The sequence below is a fragment of the Lepidochelys kempii genome, chromosome 8 (assembly GCF_965140265.1).
Source record: "Lepidochelys kempii isolate rLepKem1 chromosome 8, rLepKem1.hap2, whole genome shotgun sequence".
NCBI lineage: Eukaryota > Metazoa > Chordata > Testudines > Cheloniidae > Lepidochelys > Lepidochelys kempii.
In genome coordinates, this window is record NC_133263.1 from 108,570,695 (window position 1) to 108,586,884 (window position 16,190).

Sequence of the window (16,190 nt, forward strand, 5' to 3'; positions counted from 1 at the left end):
GCCCAGGTAGGGACCACTGAATTGTGGAGGTAAATGCGTGGTTACGCTGGTGGTGTCGGAGAGGGCTTTGGATTCTTCGACCATGGGATGTTGTTCCAGGAAGAAGGACCACTAGGAAGAGATGGAATCCATCTAGTGAAGAGAGGGAAGAGCATCTTCATAGGCAGGCTTGCTAACCTAGTGAGGAGGGCTTTAAACTAGGTTCGCCGGGGGATGGAGACCTAAGCCCTGAGGTCAGTGGGGAAGTGGGATACCGGGAGGAAATACAAAGAGGAAGGTGCAACAGGGTAGGCCTCCTGATTCATACTGAGAAAGCAGGGCAATCGGCTAGTTATCTTAGGTGCCTGTTCATGAACGCAAGAAGCCTGGGAAATAAGCAGGAAGAATTGGAAGTTCTGGCACAGTCAAGGAACTATGATGTGATTGGAATAACAGTGGGGTAATTCACATGACTGGAGCACTGTCATGGATGGATAGAAACTGTTCAGGAAGGACATGTGGGGGAGAAAAGGTGGAGGAGTTGCACTGTAAGTAAGAGAGCAGTATGATTGTTCAGCGCTCCAATATGAAACTGGAGAAAAGCCTGTTGAGAGTCTTTGGATTAAGTTTAGAGCAACAAGGGTAATGTTGTGGTGGGCCTCTGCTATAGACCACCAGACCAGGAAGATGAGACTTTCTTCATGCAACTAATAGAAGTTTCCAGATCAGAGGCCCTGGTTCTCATGCGGGACTTCAATCACCCTGACATATGCTGTAAGAGGAATACTGTAGAGCAGTTTTTGGAGTGTTATGGACAACTTCCTGGTGCAAGTCCTGGAGGAACCAACTAGGATCCATGCTCCTCTTGACCTGCTGCTCAAATAGGGAAAAATTGGTAGGAGAAGTAGAAGTGGGTGGCAATCTGGGCAACGGTGGTCATGAGATGTTAGAGTTCAGGATCCTGACAAAAGGAAGAAAGGAGAGCAGCAGAATATGGACCCTGGACTTCAGAAAAGCAGACTTTGAATCCCTCAAGGAACTGATGGGCAGGATCCCCTGGGAGGCGAATATGAATGGGGAAAGGTATCCAGGAGAGCTGGCTGTATTTTAAAGAAGCCTTACTGAGGGTACAGGAACAAACTATCCCAATGTGCAGAAAGAATAGCAAATATGGCAGGTGACCAGCTTGGCTTAACAGAGAAATCTTTGGTGAGCTTAAACACAAAAAGGAAGCTTACAAGAAGTGGAAACTCGGACAGATGACCAGGGAGGAGTATAAAAATATTGCTCGAGCATGTAGGGGTGTAATCAGGAAGCCCAAAGCACAACTGGAGTTGCAGCTAGCAAGGGATGTGAAGAGTAACAAGAATGGTTTCTACAGGTTTGTTAGCAACAAGGTGGTCAGGGAAAGCATGGGACCCTTACTGAATGGGGGAGGCAACCTAGTTACAGATGTGGATAAAGCTGAAGTACTCCATGCTTTTTTGCCTTGGTCTTCACAGACAACGAAAGCATATGCTCAAATAAATTTGTTAGTCTCTAAGGTGCCACAAGTACTTCTCATTCTTTTTTACGAACAAGGTCAGCTCCCAGACTGCTGCATTGGGCAGCATAGTATAGGGAGGAGGTGAGCAGCCTACAGTGGTGAAAGAGCAGATCAAGGACTATTTAGAAAAGCTGGACATGCACAAGTACATGGGGGCAGATGCAGTGCATCTGAGGGTGCTGAGGAAGTTGGCTGATGCGATTGCAAAGCCATTGGCCATTATCTTTGAAAACTCATGGTGATCAGAGGAGGTCCCGGATCATTGGAAAAAGGTAAATATAGTGCCCATCTTTTTAAAAGGGAAGAAGGAGAATCCGGGGAACTACAGACCGGTCAACCTCACTTCAGTCCCCAGCAAAATCATGGAGCAGGTCCTCAAGGAATCCATTTTGAAGCACTTGGAGGAGAGGAAGTTGATCAGGAACAGTCAACATGGATTCACCAAGGGCAAGTCATGTCTGACCAACCTGATTGCTTTCTATGATGAGATAACTGGCTCTGTGGATAGGGGGAAAGCAGTGGACGTGATATACCTTGACTTTAGCAAAGCTTTTGATATGGTCTCCTACAGTATTCTTGCCAGCAAATTAAAGAAGTATGGATTCGATGAATGGACTACAAAGTGGATAGAAAGCTGGCTAGATAGTCAGGCTCAATGCGTAGTGATCAACGGCTCAATGTCTAGTTGGCAGCTGGGACTATAGGAGGAGGAATTTGATTTTCCTAACAGATTTTGTAGGCACTTCAAATGGAATCCATGGCTGTATAATGCAAGTTGTCATTATAACACTAGCAATAAGAGTAGATATCTTGCTATTTCCTGCTACACAGTGAACAATACCTGATTTTTGGTTTTAAGGGATTCCATCTCCTGGATAAATTTTTCTGTTAATTCCTTCATCTTCTCATTATAGTTCATGTCCTTGAGTCGTAACTGGTACTCGTTTTCCATCTTCAGTTCCTCCACACGAGTCTTCAGTTCTAGCATGACTTGAGTCTGCCATGAAAAAGACAATAAGATTGATAAGAGGTTATTTACTAGTAACTACAATTCCTTGAGGGTACTACTGCTGCAGATAGCACCATGGCACTGAGAGTTTCCAGAACATTTTCAAATATTTTGCCCATTTGGAGGTGAATGTACCACTGAAACGGAAAAAATCTTAATTTTGAACCTTGGCCTTATAAGAGGGTAAATAGAAATCCTGCTTCTGCCCTCTCCACTCAAACTGTTCTCAGAGTCTATAATCAGTTGACCAAGGCATAGGGCCCCTACTCTTCACCCTCACTGAAATGGGAGCTGCTACTACTCTTTGCATATCAATATTGGTAGCACCAGCTGTTTGGGTGTAGCCTCTCCTTCTGAATTATACTGTGGTCAGTCCACTCAGCTATTGTGTAGTGGAGACGGAGCTGGTCACAACATTCTGTAAATGTAGGTCATAATGTCTAGACTGGGAGTCTGAGGAGAGAGTGTAGGATCTGTATTCTTAACTTGTTCATACCTTCTCTTCCATATCTGTTTTTGTGATCAGCACCTCATCAGCATATCCCACTTCCTTCTCCCGTTTCAGACCCCGCCCTTCCTTATCATACACTTTCCAGATAAGCAGGCAGCCATCCTCGGAGACGGTCAGCAGAAATTGGTCATCACATGTTATGGACATCTAAGGAGGGAAGAGACAGCAGAATAAAAAGAGTAGAAAAGATATAGGATAGGGGAGAGATATAGGTTATATCTACACTAGATTTTCCCCCCCTAAGAGTTCCTATCATTATTACTATCAGTGAAGTTGTGGTGAGAATGCAAATGTAGCCCAGCTATTTAACCACCAAGTCTAGACGACAGGGTAGCTAGAACACTAGCAGCCCCTGGGCCCTGTCTATACTAGCACTTTTGTCAGCAGTGGAACTGCACAAATATTACTAGAATGGCAGGAAAAAAATTACAAATCTAGTACAGACAAGATCCTAGGTCAAGGGCCCACTTTTCTGACATTGATACTGTAGCAAGGCACAGCTGGGCCCCTCTTACTTCTGCCTCTTCTGTCCTCACAAAACCAAACAGGGACACCTCAGGTCAATGCAATCACCCATGTATTTTATTTATAGTTCTTTCCCACCACCAGCTTACTATCTCTGTACAGGGTTTTACAGCCAGACTTTACCAGCAACAGCCCAGAACCACCAGTCCTTCTTACCTTTCTCTTTCCCCCTCTGGCTTCCTTCCTCCCAGCCTTTATACCCCTAGCTAATTAAGCTGGCAGCTGTTCCTAGTTGCCAGGCAGGCAGGGCTATTCAGCCAGCCCCAATCCATTCCCGTTGATTGGGGCTGGCATGGCAGGGAGTTTGTGCCCAGCACCCTGTCACAGATACTTAACACAACTAGCCTCTGCAGAGAATTTTAAAGGGGCAAGGATTTGGCTTTTTTTTTTAAACAAAAAGAATCTGAAATTTCTCCAGCTTTGGACAGGGTGAGGCCCCCTTGCCAAACTGGTAAAAGCAATGCCAGAAAACAGCTTGTTCAAAATAGAGTATGATTAATTTAGTCAAAGGAGCATCGCAAGCAGAGACAAGTGGATTAGAAATAACAAAAGCCTGCACATATTTTGTCTTATCTAAACTTTGCCTTTACATGCCAGTTTAATTAGGTTCTGCTTAGGCCAGGTATACCCAAAGCATTGTGCTGGGTCAGAGAGAATGCCCCAGGCAACTGCTGCCTGGTGCCTGCCAGTCAGTCTTATCTTCCCAGTCAGTGAATCTTCCCTCTCAGCTCATGGGCTACCTTTTAGTCCTTCCAAAGGTCCCTTGTTCAATATTTCAAAGTTCTTTCTTCTGATCCTGTTTCTAGTCCAAACTGGTTTATGTGTTTCTCTAGTGAGGGGCTGCAGGATTTAACCCTTATCTACCTTTCAGCCAACAATACCTTAACCAACAAAACCAAGGAGATTTAACATTCATAAAAATTAATACAAATTCTCCTCACATTTTCCACATACAAATGTAGCCTTAACACTAGCAGATCTATAGAGTTGAAGAAAACAGATAAACAAAGAGCAGGGGAGTCCAAATGACTCAGATTTTTGTTGGCTGGAAAAGAAAAAATAAACTCCTTACCTTGGTAACAGGGCCAGCGTGGGCCTGATACTCATTGAACTCTTTGTGCACAGGCAGTGGGTACTTCATAGATCGGATGGTCCCCATTGAAGTGCCTGTGAACACCATGCGCCCAGAATGAGACACGACTATTGCAGTGTAAGTAACATCAAAAGTAGGTACTTCACACAGGATCTAAAAAAAAACAAAAAACAAAAAAACCCAGCATAGAATAAGCTCTATAATACTGCCTAAGTAACATAGTGTAAGAGCAGCTGACACTCCATTCCACTTACAGAAAATAATGACAAAAATAGTAAGAAAAAACTGCCTAGAGGAACCGAACCATGAGCAACAATTAGCATTAGGGTGTGACGAGTTCCCCCCGGGTATTGCCTGGAAATGGGGTACCACTGAGCCCCTCGACCCACCAGCCTTGGCTCCCACTCATGCTGTAATGCTGTGACAAGCTGCAGACACACTCCCAGTCTCACACTTTCACGAGCACACAGGTAGGGACACATCCAGCTGTAATAACACGCAGACAGGCTTTCTGACCAGCCCCTGCATGGGAAGGCTATATAGATAGGGCACTTACCAGCTTCCCAGGCACACAACCCCTCCGGAGGGTAAACCAAAATTAAACTGTCTTGCACTGCACAGAGAAGTGTAAAGCGTAAGCTCATAAAATCTGCCCTCTCCCTCAGTGTGGAGAGAGATATGCAACAGTTTTCTGCCCCAAGTATGATTTCCACACACTGGTTTTAGACAAAACAAAAACAAGTTTATTAACTACAAAAGATAGATTTTAATTGATTATAAGGGATAGCAAACAGATCAAAGCAGATTACTTAACAAATAAACACAAACGCAATCTAAGCTTAATATACTAAAGAGATTGGACATGAGTAGCAAATTCTTACCTTAAATGATGATTAGGGCCCTACCGAATTCAAGGCCATGAAGAATGTGTCACGGACCGAGAAATCTGGTCTTCCCCCGTGAAATCTGGTCTTTTGTGTGCTTTTACCCTATATTAAACAGATTTCATGGGGGAGACCAGCGTTTCTCAAATTGGGGGTCCAGACCCAAAAGAGTTATGGGGGGGGTCGCAAGGTTATTTTAGGGGGGCTGTGGTATTGCCACCCTTACTTCTGCACTGCTGCCTTCAGAGCTGGGCGGCCAGAGAGTGGCAGCTGCTGACTGAGGGCCCAGCTCTACAGGCAACAGCGCAGAAGTAAGGGTGGTAATACCTGTGATGTTGCACTCTATATGATTTTATGAAAATATGCTAATAAGTGTGAATATAATGTAACTGGAATATGCTTCATGCAAAAGGTCTCTTGTAAGGTATCATTATAAAGCTTATAATCTACTGAGTGTGGTCATCCTATTTGTATGTATGTACCATTCTTTTATCTGCAACTAGAAGTGGAAAATATAACTCTGAGGGTCTATTGTAATTATGCAAAGTGTGGGCCATTAATGGTGGATTGGAATCTTGATGGCTCCCATTAACCAGGACAACTGACTGTAGATGGCTCTGTTTACTTGTAAGTCCTCCTGTATACCTGCGTGCTGGCATGTGGGTAATGAAGTCTTACAGTGACATGTGATCATGGCACCTGAACTGGAATTCATCTTTAACCTGGTGCTTTTCCATTTCGAAGGAGGGGTGGGAACCCAGAGAAGGACAAAGGATTCCCGTCTTGTGCAAAAGACATATAAGGGGGTAGAACAGAAAAGGGGGCTGCAGTCATGAGAAATCCCCTCGCTACCGCCTGAGCTGGAACAAGGGCTGTACTAGGCGAAAGGGTTGTGCCCAGTCTAGGAGGGCGTTCAGTCTGTGAAAGAAGCTTATTGGAACATCTCTGAAAGTGAGGTTTCATCTGTATTTAGTTTTCTTACTGTATTAAGCATGGACTTGTGTATTTTATTTTATTTTGCTTGATAATTCACTTTGTTCTGTCTGTTATTACTTGGAACCACTTAAATCCTACTTGTTGTGCTTAATAAAATCACTTTTTACTTATTAATTAACCCAGAGTATGTATTAACACCTAGGGGGTTTCTGTAATCCAACCTGTCACAATACCATATCATGCCACCTTTATTTCTGCATTGCTGCCTTCAGAGCTGCTTGGCTGGAGAGAGAGTGGCGGCTGCTGACTGAGGGCCCAGCTCTGCAGGCAGCTGTGCGGAAGTACGGGTGGCAATACCATACCATGCCACCCTTACTTCTGTGCTGCTGCTGGAGGCGGCTCTGCCTTCAGAGCTGGGCTCCCAGCCAGCAGCCACCACTTTCCAGCTGCCTAGCTCTGAAGGCAGCACCGCTGCTAGCAGCAGTGCAGAAATAAGGGTAGCAGTACCGTAACCCCCCCGTCAATAACCTCGGGACCCCCCACAACTCCTTTTTGGGTCAGGACCCCTACAATTACAACACCATGAAATTTCAGATTTAAATAACTGAAAAAATGAAATTTGCAATTTAAAAAATCCTATGATCGTGAAATTGATCAAAATGGACTGTGAATGTGGTAGGACCCTAATGATGATTTAGGCCGGTTGCAGAGCTTCTTAAAGGGCAAACTGCACTTGCTTGCAGCTTAAAACCCCAGGTATTCCTTTCACAGGCTAGAAATCCCTCTAGCCTGGGTTCAGCCCTTCCCCCAGTTCAGTCCTTCTTCCTCAGGTGTTTTCAGGATTCTCCTTGGGCAAGGAGTCAGTGAAGAACTACGATGATGTCACTCCCCTGCCTTAAATAGCTTTTGCATATGGCAGGAACCCTTTGTCTCCAGGCTTAGTTCTCACACCTTTCAGTGGAAAAAACACTGGTATTCCAAGATGGAGTTCAGTACCAGGTGACTTGGTCACATGTCCCTCTAGGGTCACAGCAGCCATAATTTGGAGGCTGTTTGTAGCATCCTCAAGAAGGCTCCCCAGCAGGAGATTAGCTTCTTCTAAAACCTATTGTTCTCCCTAATGGCCCTTCCCAGCCAGCTATCTAGATTGATTGCATTCTGCCTACTGGGCGTTCCCCAGGTGTAAACACATTTGTAATAGATGCATAGACAATATTCCTAACATCAGATACCAACATGATACATGCATACAAATAGGATAATCATATTCAGCCATATTCAGAAAATCATGACCTTTCAAATGATATCCCACATAACCTATCTTGCATAAAATACAAAATAGTTATGCCATAATCATATCATAACAATTGTGATACAGCATGACTGGAGGGCAGCAGGAGAGTGTTAGAAGGGAGCCTTATTCCCTATAGATTAATTAAAGCACCTGAAGTCAATTAGAGCACCTGAAGCCAGTCACTTGATAAAACCCCCCTGTTCCAGTCAGAGAAGGGAAGGAGTTGAAGCAGAGTGGATTGGTGTTGGAGTAGAGAGCAGTTTGGAGGAGTTGAAGCAGAGTGGATTGATGTTGGAGTAGAGAGCCGTTTGGGGGGAAGCAGAGGAGAGTTTGGAGAAGTGCTGGGTGGGCTAAGAAGACCAAAACCCTAGGTAAGGGACACCTGGTTTGTGCAGAGAGAGGGCAGGAAGCCCCACAAGCTGAAGGGCAGGAGAGGGAAGTAGCCCAGGGGAAGGAACCGCTAGTTCAAGTGGTTTACCACTATCCCTAGGGCCCCTGGGCTGGGACCTGGAGTAGAGGGTGAGCCTGGGTCCCTCCCTCTCCACTCCCCTCCTCTAGAACACTAGTAGGGCAGTTAATACCCCAGTTCAGGGGTGAGAAATGGTGCCCTGAACCCTCCCCAAGAAGAGAAAGCGTGAGACCCATCAAAGTAGTGCTGGCAATTTGCCACACGTGGTATTAGAAGTGGGATCTCTGAGCTGGACACTTAAACCAGGATTAGCCAAAACCCTCCCATCCCTAAAATGGATGACGTGGTCAAGGCCCTAATACAAAACACCGCAGCCCAGCAGGAGGCTACTCTGGTCCAAGCAACTGCCCAACAGGAGGCGACTCGGATGCAGCAGGAGACTAATAGTCTATTGATGAGTCAGGCTGCCCAGGACCGAGCTCTGCTGCAAGAGCTGATGAACCAGATGAAGGCCCTTATGGAGCTGAACCGCAACTATGATGGGACCCGGACCATATGGGACAGCCACTGCCTACGGAAAATGACACGGGAGGATGATGTGGAGGCATACCTCCTGGCTTTTGAAAGAGCAGCCCTGTGGGAGGCCTGGCCCCAAGATCAGTGGTCTGGTATCCTTGCCCCGTTCCTGTGTGGGGAGGCCCAGAAGGTCTACTATGATATGGCCCTGGAGACTGCAGCAGATTACCTACAGCTGAAGGCAGAGATCCTGGCCAGAGATGGAGTAACAACAGCATTGCGAGCCCAGAGGTTCCATGCGTGGCAGTATACAGAGGATAAGACACCCCAATCACAATTGTTTGACCTGATCCACCTGACCCGGAAATGGCTGAGCCCTGAGGCCCTCAGCTCTGAGAAGATGATGGAGCTCCTGGTACTGGACTGGTGTATGAGGGGGATACCACCAGGCCTCCGGGCTTGGGTTGGCCAGAATGACCCCTCCACCTATGATGAGTTGGTCTCCCTTGTGGAAAGACAGCTGGCATGGGGATCAACGTGGCCTAATTGGCGTGGTAGGGGTCGCAATGACCTTGCATGGGTATACAGGATCAGTAAAAATGAATGGAATCAAAACCATAGCATTAGTAGATTTCGGGAATGCTGTCACGCTGGTCTCGGGGAAGTTGGTGGGGCAAGACCAACTAACCTGGGCCAAAACCACAGGGGTAAGGTGCGTTCATAGCACCGGAAATTTCTACCCCGCAATCTCGGTATGGATTGAGATCCAGGGGAATACTACCAGGGTGACTGCAAGGGTGGTCCCCAGGCTCCCCTACCCTGTCTTAATTGGTAGGGACTTCCCCGGGTTTGAGAGCTTACTCCCCCAAATAGAGCCCGGGGAGGGTAGCAACCCCCAGGCTAAGACGGAGGCACCTACAGATAGCCTCACCCCAATGTTTGCCGACTTTGCCCCAGAGTTATTCTCATCCCCCGGAAAACCCTGAAAGTCTAGATGGGAAAGGAGGATAGATAAAAGATTAGGGACCAGGATTCTAGCAGAGAACCAGAAAACCTCCCTTGTTGGTAGGCGAACCCGCTCAGGAGGCCAGGAGATAATTCAGGCCAGTGAGGACTTGGAGGCGGTTCCTAGCCCAAGTAGGAGCAACCTAGGGGGCGGAGTAGAAACAGACCCCCTGGAACTAGGTCAGATTGGTACCGCACGTGAGAATTTTGGGCAGGACCAAGCCAATGACCTGCTATATGCGAATGTGAGGGAGGAGGTAGTGGAAGTAAATGGCGTACCTGTGGAAGGAAAGACCAAAGGCCCAAGGCCATATTATGTGCTCAAACATGATCTGTTGTACAGGATAGCGCAAATACGAGGGGAAGAAGTAGAGCAACTCTTAGTCCCACGGAAACACACAAGGGCAGTTCTAGAGTTAGCTCACAGTCATCTATTTGGGGGACATCTAGGAGTAGACAAGACACTGGATAGAGTCCTAAGAAGGTTTTATTGGCCAGGAATACATGCAGAGGTCCAGCGCTATTGTGCCTCCTGCCCTGAATGCCAGTTGCATAGCCCCCAACCTCACTTGTGGGCCCCATTAGTACCTTTGCCTATTATTGAAGTCCCTTTTGAGGATAGCAATGGACATAGTGGGCCCACTGGAAAGACTGGCACGGGGCCACTGAAACGTACTAGTCAGTCACCTGATAAAACCCCTCTGCTTCAATCAGAGAAGGGAAGGAGTTGAAGCAGAGTGGATTGGTGTTGGAGTAGAGAGCAGTTTGGAGAAGTGCTGCGGTGGGCTAAGAAGACCAAGACCCTAGGTAAAGGGACACCTGGTTTGTGCAGAGGAAGGGCAGGAAGCCCCACAAGCTGAAAGGCAGAAGAAGGAAGTAGCCCAGGGGAAGAAACCGCTAGTTCAAGCGGTTTACTGCTATCCCTAGGGCCCCTGGGCTGGGACCCAGAGTAGAGGGCGGGCCTGGGTCCCTCCCTCTCCACTCCCCTCCTCTAGGACACTAGTGGGGCAGTTAATACCCCAGTTCAGGGGCGAGAAACGAACCCTCCCCAAGAAGAGAAAGCGCGAGACCCATCAAAGTAGTGCTGGCAATTTGCCACACAATATATCTAGGAAGAATATGGGACATAGTGTCACATAGGGTTTATAAATAGATCTTTGTACAATTTTCAAAAGTGTCTAAGTAACTTTTCAAGATGAGACTTTGGTGCTTTTGAAAATTTTAAACACTTGTTACACACATTTAACTGCTTCTGTAAAGAAAAGCTGTGGACAATGGAAACTGCAATAGATGAGATATATTTGAATTTTAGTAAAGCTTTTGATAAATGTAGCTCAAAGTTAATTTGTCATATGCATTGAAAAATTGCTGGAAGTAACATAAATTGAAATGAAATAGCAACAAATGCTCAGGTATCATGGTGAAGGGCACAGTATAAGAACATAGATAAATAACAACATAACATTTCAGGTGGTAGGAGGTGTCAGTGGATGCATACAAAGACAAGGTTCCTTCCTAATTGCTTAAACTGGAAAATGGGAGGTAGGGAGAGGAAAGCACCGGTGCTTTCCCTGGGTAATAACCATCCTTTAAGCTGCCTGTCAGGACCTAGCGAAGTCACAGGTATGTATGTTAGCTGGCTCACCGAAGAATCCGAAATTTCCTTGAGCGTTTGGTCAGATCCAACAGCAAAGATGATTTTGGCATCAGGAGAGATGGCAACACCGCTGTAGCTGCAGGACTTGAGCACACACTCTGACTCCCTCTTACCCGTCAACAAGCTCCACTCATACACTGCACCATCTGTGCCACAGGAAATCAACTTATTGTCATCTGCACTCCATATGACTGAGCGCACCTGGTAAGAGTGGAAACACACCAATCAGACCCACACTTGGTGACTCTATGAGCCCTGGAAGGGAGCTTGTCTTGTTAAATCTGACCATTTTATCTGGTGAACCCCTTCTAGACATGGTTCTGTTTATAGTAATCCCTGTTTTATATGGCACAGCCATGCTTCTAATATAGCTTTTGATCTTTTTAAACAACCAAATATTTTGCAATTAAATTTGTCCTTTTTTCTTTGTGTTTTTTTTGCTTTATTATTTTTTTCTTTTGTTTTTGATTTTTGCTTTAGAAAATGTATAAGAATTACTTATAGAATTAATCACTCTGATAGAAAATGTTAAAATGCTAATCATATTAGTGAGCATAAGGGGAGTTCTGTAACATATCTCCAGGTTCTTTCACCTGTTACTCCACTACCATTACCAACTGTTACCCTTCAGAACAACCTGAGACTATTCAGATACATTATACAAGTTGACAGGTTTCAGAGTAACAGCCGTGTTAGTCTGTATTCGCAAAAAGAAAAGGAGTACTTGTGGCACCTTAGAGACTAACCAATTTATTTGAGCATGAGCTTTCGTGAGCTATTGAGCTCATGCTCAAATAAACTGGTTAGTCTCTAAGGTGCCACAAGTACTCCTTTTCATTATACAAGTTGGCTACCAGTGACTGAGCTCCTACCTAGTGAGAAGCAAGATATTTGCACTACAGCAGATATTACAGAAGATAATACAGAACATATTTGCACTACAGCAATGAACTACAGAAATATTAGAATAAATAATATAAAAAAGGGTTACTGACTTAACTGTTGTTCTTGCTCATGTCCATGCCGCATTAGGTGTGTGCGTGCTGTGGGCACTGTTGCTGGAGATGTTTCTCTCAGTGATATCCATTGGGCTGGCTTTAGCACCCTCTGGTGCAGCGTGCTCAGGTTGTGGTATAAGGGGTGTCACCGGCTATGCACCTTCTCAGTTCCTTCTTGTTGGTCCACTCTGACAGAGGGGCAGGAGGGTGGGTCGTGGAATGGACATGAGCAACACATCTCAAAGAACAATAATTATGGTCAGTAACCATTTTTTTTTCTCGAGTGCTTGGTCATGTCCATTCCATATTAGGTGACTCACAAGTAGTACCTCAGGAGGTGGAATCAGAGTTCATGGACATGCTGATTCTAACACTGCTCTTCTGAACCTGGCGTCGTCTCCGGCCTGTGGGATGATGGTGTAGTGGGATGCAAAGGTATGCACCGATGACCAAGTTGCTGCCCTGCAGTTGTTCTGGATTGGGACTTGTGCAAGGAATGCCCCTGAAGAGACCTTAGCTTTTGTGGAGTGAGCAGTTAGGATGGCCAGAGGCGGTTATCCAGGACAAGATCCTCTGGGATGATACTGATGCCATTTCATCTTTTCTGCTACAAAGAGATATGTGAATTTGTGAAAGGGTTTAGTCCTTTTAATACAGAAGGTGCGGGCATGCCTAATGTCCAATGAGTGAAGCTGCTGCTCCTCAGAGTTTATGTGAGGCTTTGGGAAGAAGACTGTCAGGAAAATAGCCTGGTTGCTATGGAATTTTGAAACCATCTTTGGCAGGAAAGCTGGGTGGGGTGCAGCTGGATCTTGTCCTTGAAGAACACTGTGTACAGTGGTTCTGACATAAGGGCCCTGATTTCAGAAACCCTTCTGGCTGAGGTGATCATCACCAGGAATACAACTTTCCAAGAGAGGAGAATTAGAGGGCGCAATGCTAGGGGTTCAAAGGGACGGCGCATGAACCTTGACAGACCCAGATTTAAGTCACATGGAAGGAGGCCCTGAGGATAGAGTTTCTCCAGTACCTTGAGAAACCAGACCACCATCTTGTGAGAGAACATTGACCTGCCATTCACCAGTGGGTGGAAGGCCAAGATTACTGCCAAGTGCACCTTGATGGACGCAAGGGCCAGACCTTGCTGCTTTAGATGGAGGAAGTAATGGCTATTAGCCAGGATGGGCAGGGATGGTGTCCCTAGCCTCCATTTGCCAGAAGCTGGGAATAGGCAACAGAGGATAGATCACTTGATGATTACCTATTCTATTCATTCCCTCTGGGGCACCTGGCATTGGCCACTGTCGGAAGACAGTATACTGGGCTAGATGGACCTTTGGTCTGACCCAGTATGGCGATTCTTATGTTCTTAAGTAGTCCAAGACAACCTGAAGAGAAGATCGGATCGGAGAGAGACCTCTATGTCATGCCCAAATTGAGAAGCGTTTCCATTTGGCAAGGTAGGTAGCCCTAGTGGACGGCTTTCTACTACCTATCAAAATCTGGAGAACTTGCTCCTAACAGGCCTGCTCCTCCAGGTTCAGCCATCTAACATCCACAGTTATGTGAAGGGAGGCAAGGTTTGGGTGAAGTAACCGCCATAGTCTTCTGAGATCAGGTCCAGACAGAGCAGAAGCAGGAGTGGAATTGCTATTGATAGATCCAGCAGCTTACCAAACTGGTGTTGACGTGGCCACGCTGGGGCTATGAGAATAACTCTCACCTTGTCCTGCTTGATTTTCAGAAGGACGTTGTGAACCAGAGGGACTAGGGGAAAAGCGTACAGCAGCAGCCCTGTCCATGGGAGCAGGAAGGCATAGGAGAGAGAGCCCAGGCTGTGCCCTCACAGTAAGAAAAACTGATGGGACTTTCTGTTCTGCTTGGTCACGAACAGGTCCACCTGGGGAGATCCCCAGGTTTGGAAGATGAACCTGATGATTTCTGGTGAAGGGACCACTTGTGGTGAGAGGAAAAGGACCTGCTGAGGTGATCCGCTCTGGGAAGATGTGAAGCCTCAAGGTGTATGGAGTGCTTAACGCAGAAATACCATAGACGGATGGCCTCCTGACACAGCGTAGAGGATCAAGCTCTTCCCTGCTTGTTGATATAGAACATACCCACGGTATTGTCTGTCAGGACTTGCATCACCTTGCCAGAGATCAGGGAAAGGAACACTTAGCAGGCTAAGCAGACAACACTGAGTTCTCTGATGTTTATGTGCAGGGAGAGTTCTATAGGCCAAGGTCTTCCTGCAGTAAGAAGAAGCAGCCATAATAGGAGAGCAGAAGCAATGAATTAAGAAGCAGGGAGTCATGTTCCATCTAAACGGCATCAAAACCATATAATATTGGATTGTTAAGAAGCATTTCTGCCCTAATAGCACCAACAGCGACCAGACAGACAGACAAATCTTAAGATGTGCAAAGAGAAATTTGCAAGAAAACACTCTGTCCGGCAAAGCCACTTACCAGCAGTTTTGGTTGAAAAGAGACCATTGATTGCTTTTGTCTGTTTTTAATTTGAAATACTTCAGTTTGTTTCGCTATGCAGTAACTCCTCACTTAAGTCGTCCCGGTTAACATTGTTACGTTGCTGATGAATTTATTAGAGAACATGATTCTTTAAAGTTGTGCAATGCTCCCTTAGAACCTTGTTTGGCAGCCGACTGCTTTGTCCACTGCTTGCAGAAAGAGCAGCCAGTTGGAGCTCCCTGGTGGGGGCTTGGAACCAGGATGGGCTGGCAGCCCCCCCCTCTCAACTCCCCTAGGTTAACTGGGCAGCAGCCACCTAGCAGGCTATCAATTGCTGGGCAGTTCAGGTGTCCCCTCCCACACTGCCCTCTGCTGCTCCTGCCCTCTGCCTTGCAGCTGCTCTCGGGAGCCTCCTGCTTGCTGTGCGGGGGTCAGGATGCTGATGTCAGGGTGTCATGTCCCCCCCCCCCGGCTCCTTTACCCCATTCCACAGAGCAGGGTGGGACACAAAGCTTGCTGGTAGCAGCTGCTGTCTCAACTTCCTGATCTACTTAAAAAGGCAAAAAGGAAAGGTTTCAGAGTAGCAGCCGTGTTAGTCTGTATTCGCAAAAAGACAAGGAGGACTTGTGGCACCTTAGACTAACCAATTTATTTGGGCATAAGCTTGCGTGAGCTACAGTTCACTTCATTGGATGCAGTGTACTTAGAGTGGGGTCAGTGCACTTAAAGGGGAAAAACGCATCTCTCTCTCTCTCTCACACACACACAGCATGTGTGTCTCTGTCTCTCTCTGCCATGGTGTGTCTTGTCTCCTCCCACAATTTGTGCTGCCTTGTAGAGCATGAGGCTGCATTAACAACATGTTAATACTTGAGGGCTCAGCTGAGTGCTAGTTCATTTAGCAGTAAGGCATTCCCTGGGAAATATCCCACCCTTTTCCATCCACCCCAAACAAGCTTCACAATCAATCATCATTGCATCATTGTATACCATATTAAATTGTTTCCTAACCCCCCCCATATTTACATTACTTCTTACGGGGAAATTCGATTCGCTTAACATCGTTTCACTCACAGTAGCATTTTCCAGGAATATAACTACAACATAACTACTTACTGAATGGGGGAGGCAACCTAGTGACAGATGATGTGGAAAAAGCTGAAATACTCAATGATTTTTTTTGCCTCAGTCTTCACAGACAAGCTCAGACTGCTGCACTGGGCAACACAGTATGGGGAGGAGGTGAGCAGCCCTCAGTGGTGAAAGAACAGGTTAAAGACTATTTAGAAAAGCTGGACATGCACAAGCCCATGGGTCCAGATCTAATGCATCCAAGGGTGTTGAGGGAGTTGGCTGA

General features: G+C 46.3%; 1 protein-coding gene across 11 annotated transcripts in view; it reads right to left on the reverse strand.

Annotated features, from left to right (window-relative positions):
- CFAP57 (cilia and flagella associated protein 57) overlaps nt 1–16,190 on the reverse strand; it is a 154,079-nt gene that overhangs the window by 75,825 nt on the left and 62,064 nt on the right. For 10 of the 11 annotated variants that reach the window (XR_012160518.1, XM_073358041.1, XM_073358043.1 and 7 more), the window contains 4 exons: nt 11,353–11,565; nt 4,643–4,816; nt 3,031–3,192; nt 2,367–2,522 (listed from right to left, as the gene is read on the reverse strand). Coding sequence is in view for 10 of the 11 variants with exons in the window: in XM_073358041.1 (XP_073214142.1) it covers nt 2,367–2,522; nt 3,031–3,192; nt 4,643–4,816; nt 11,353–11,565 (705 nt within the window). In the remaining variant the exon portion in view is untranslated. The remainder of the gene's footprint in view (nt 1–2,366; nt 2,523–3,030; nt 3,193–4,642; nt 4,817–11,352; nt 11,566–16,190) is intronic. The other variant, XM_073358038.1, reaches the window with a different exon arrangement.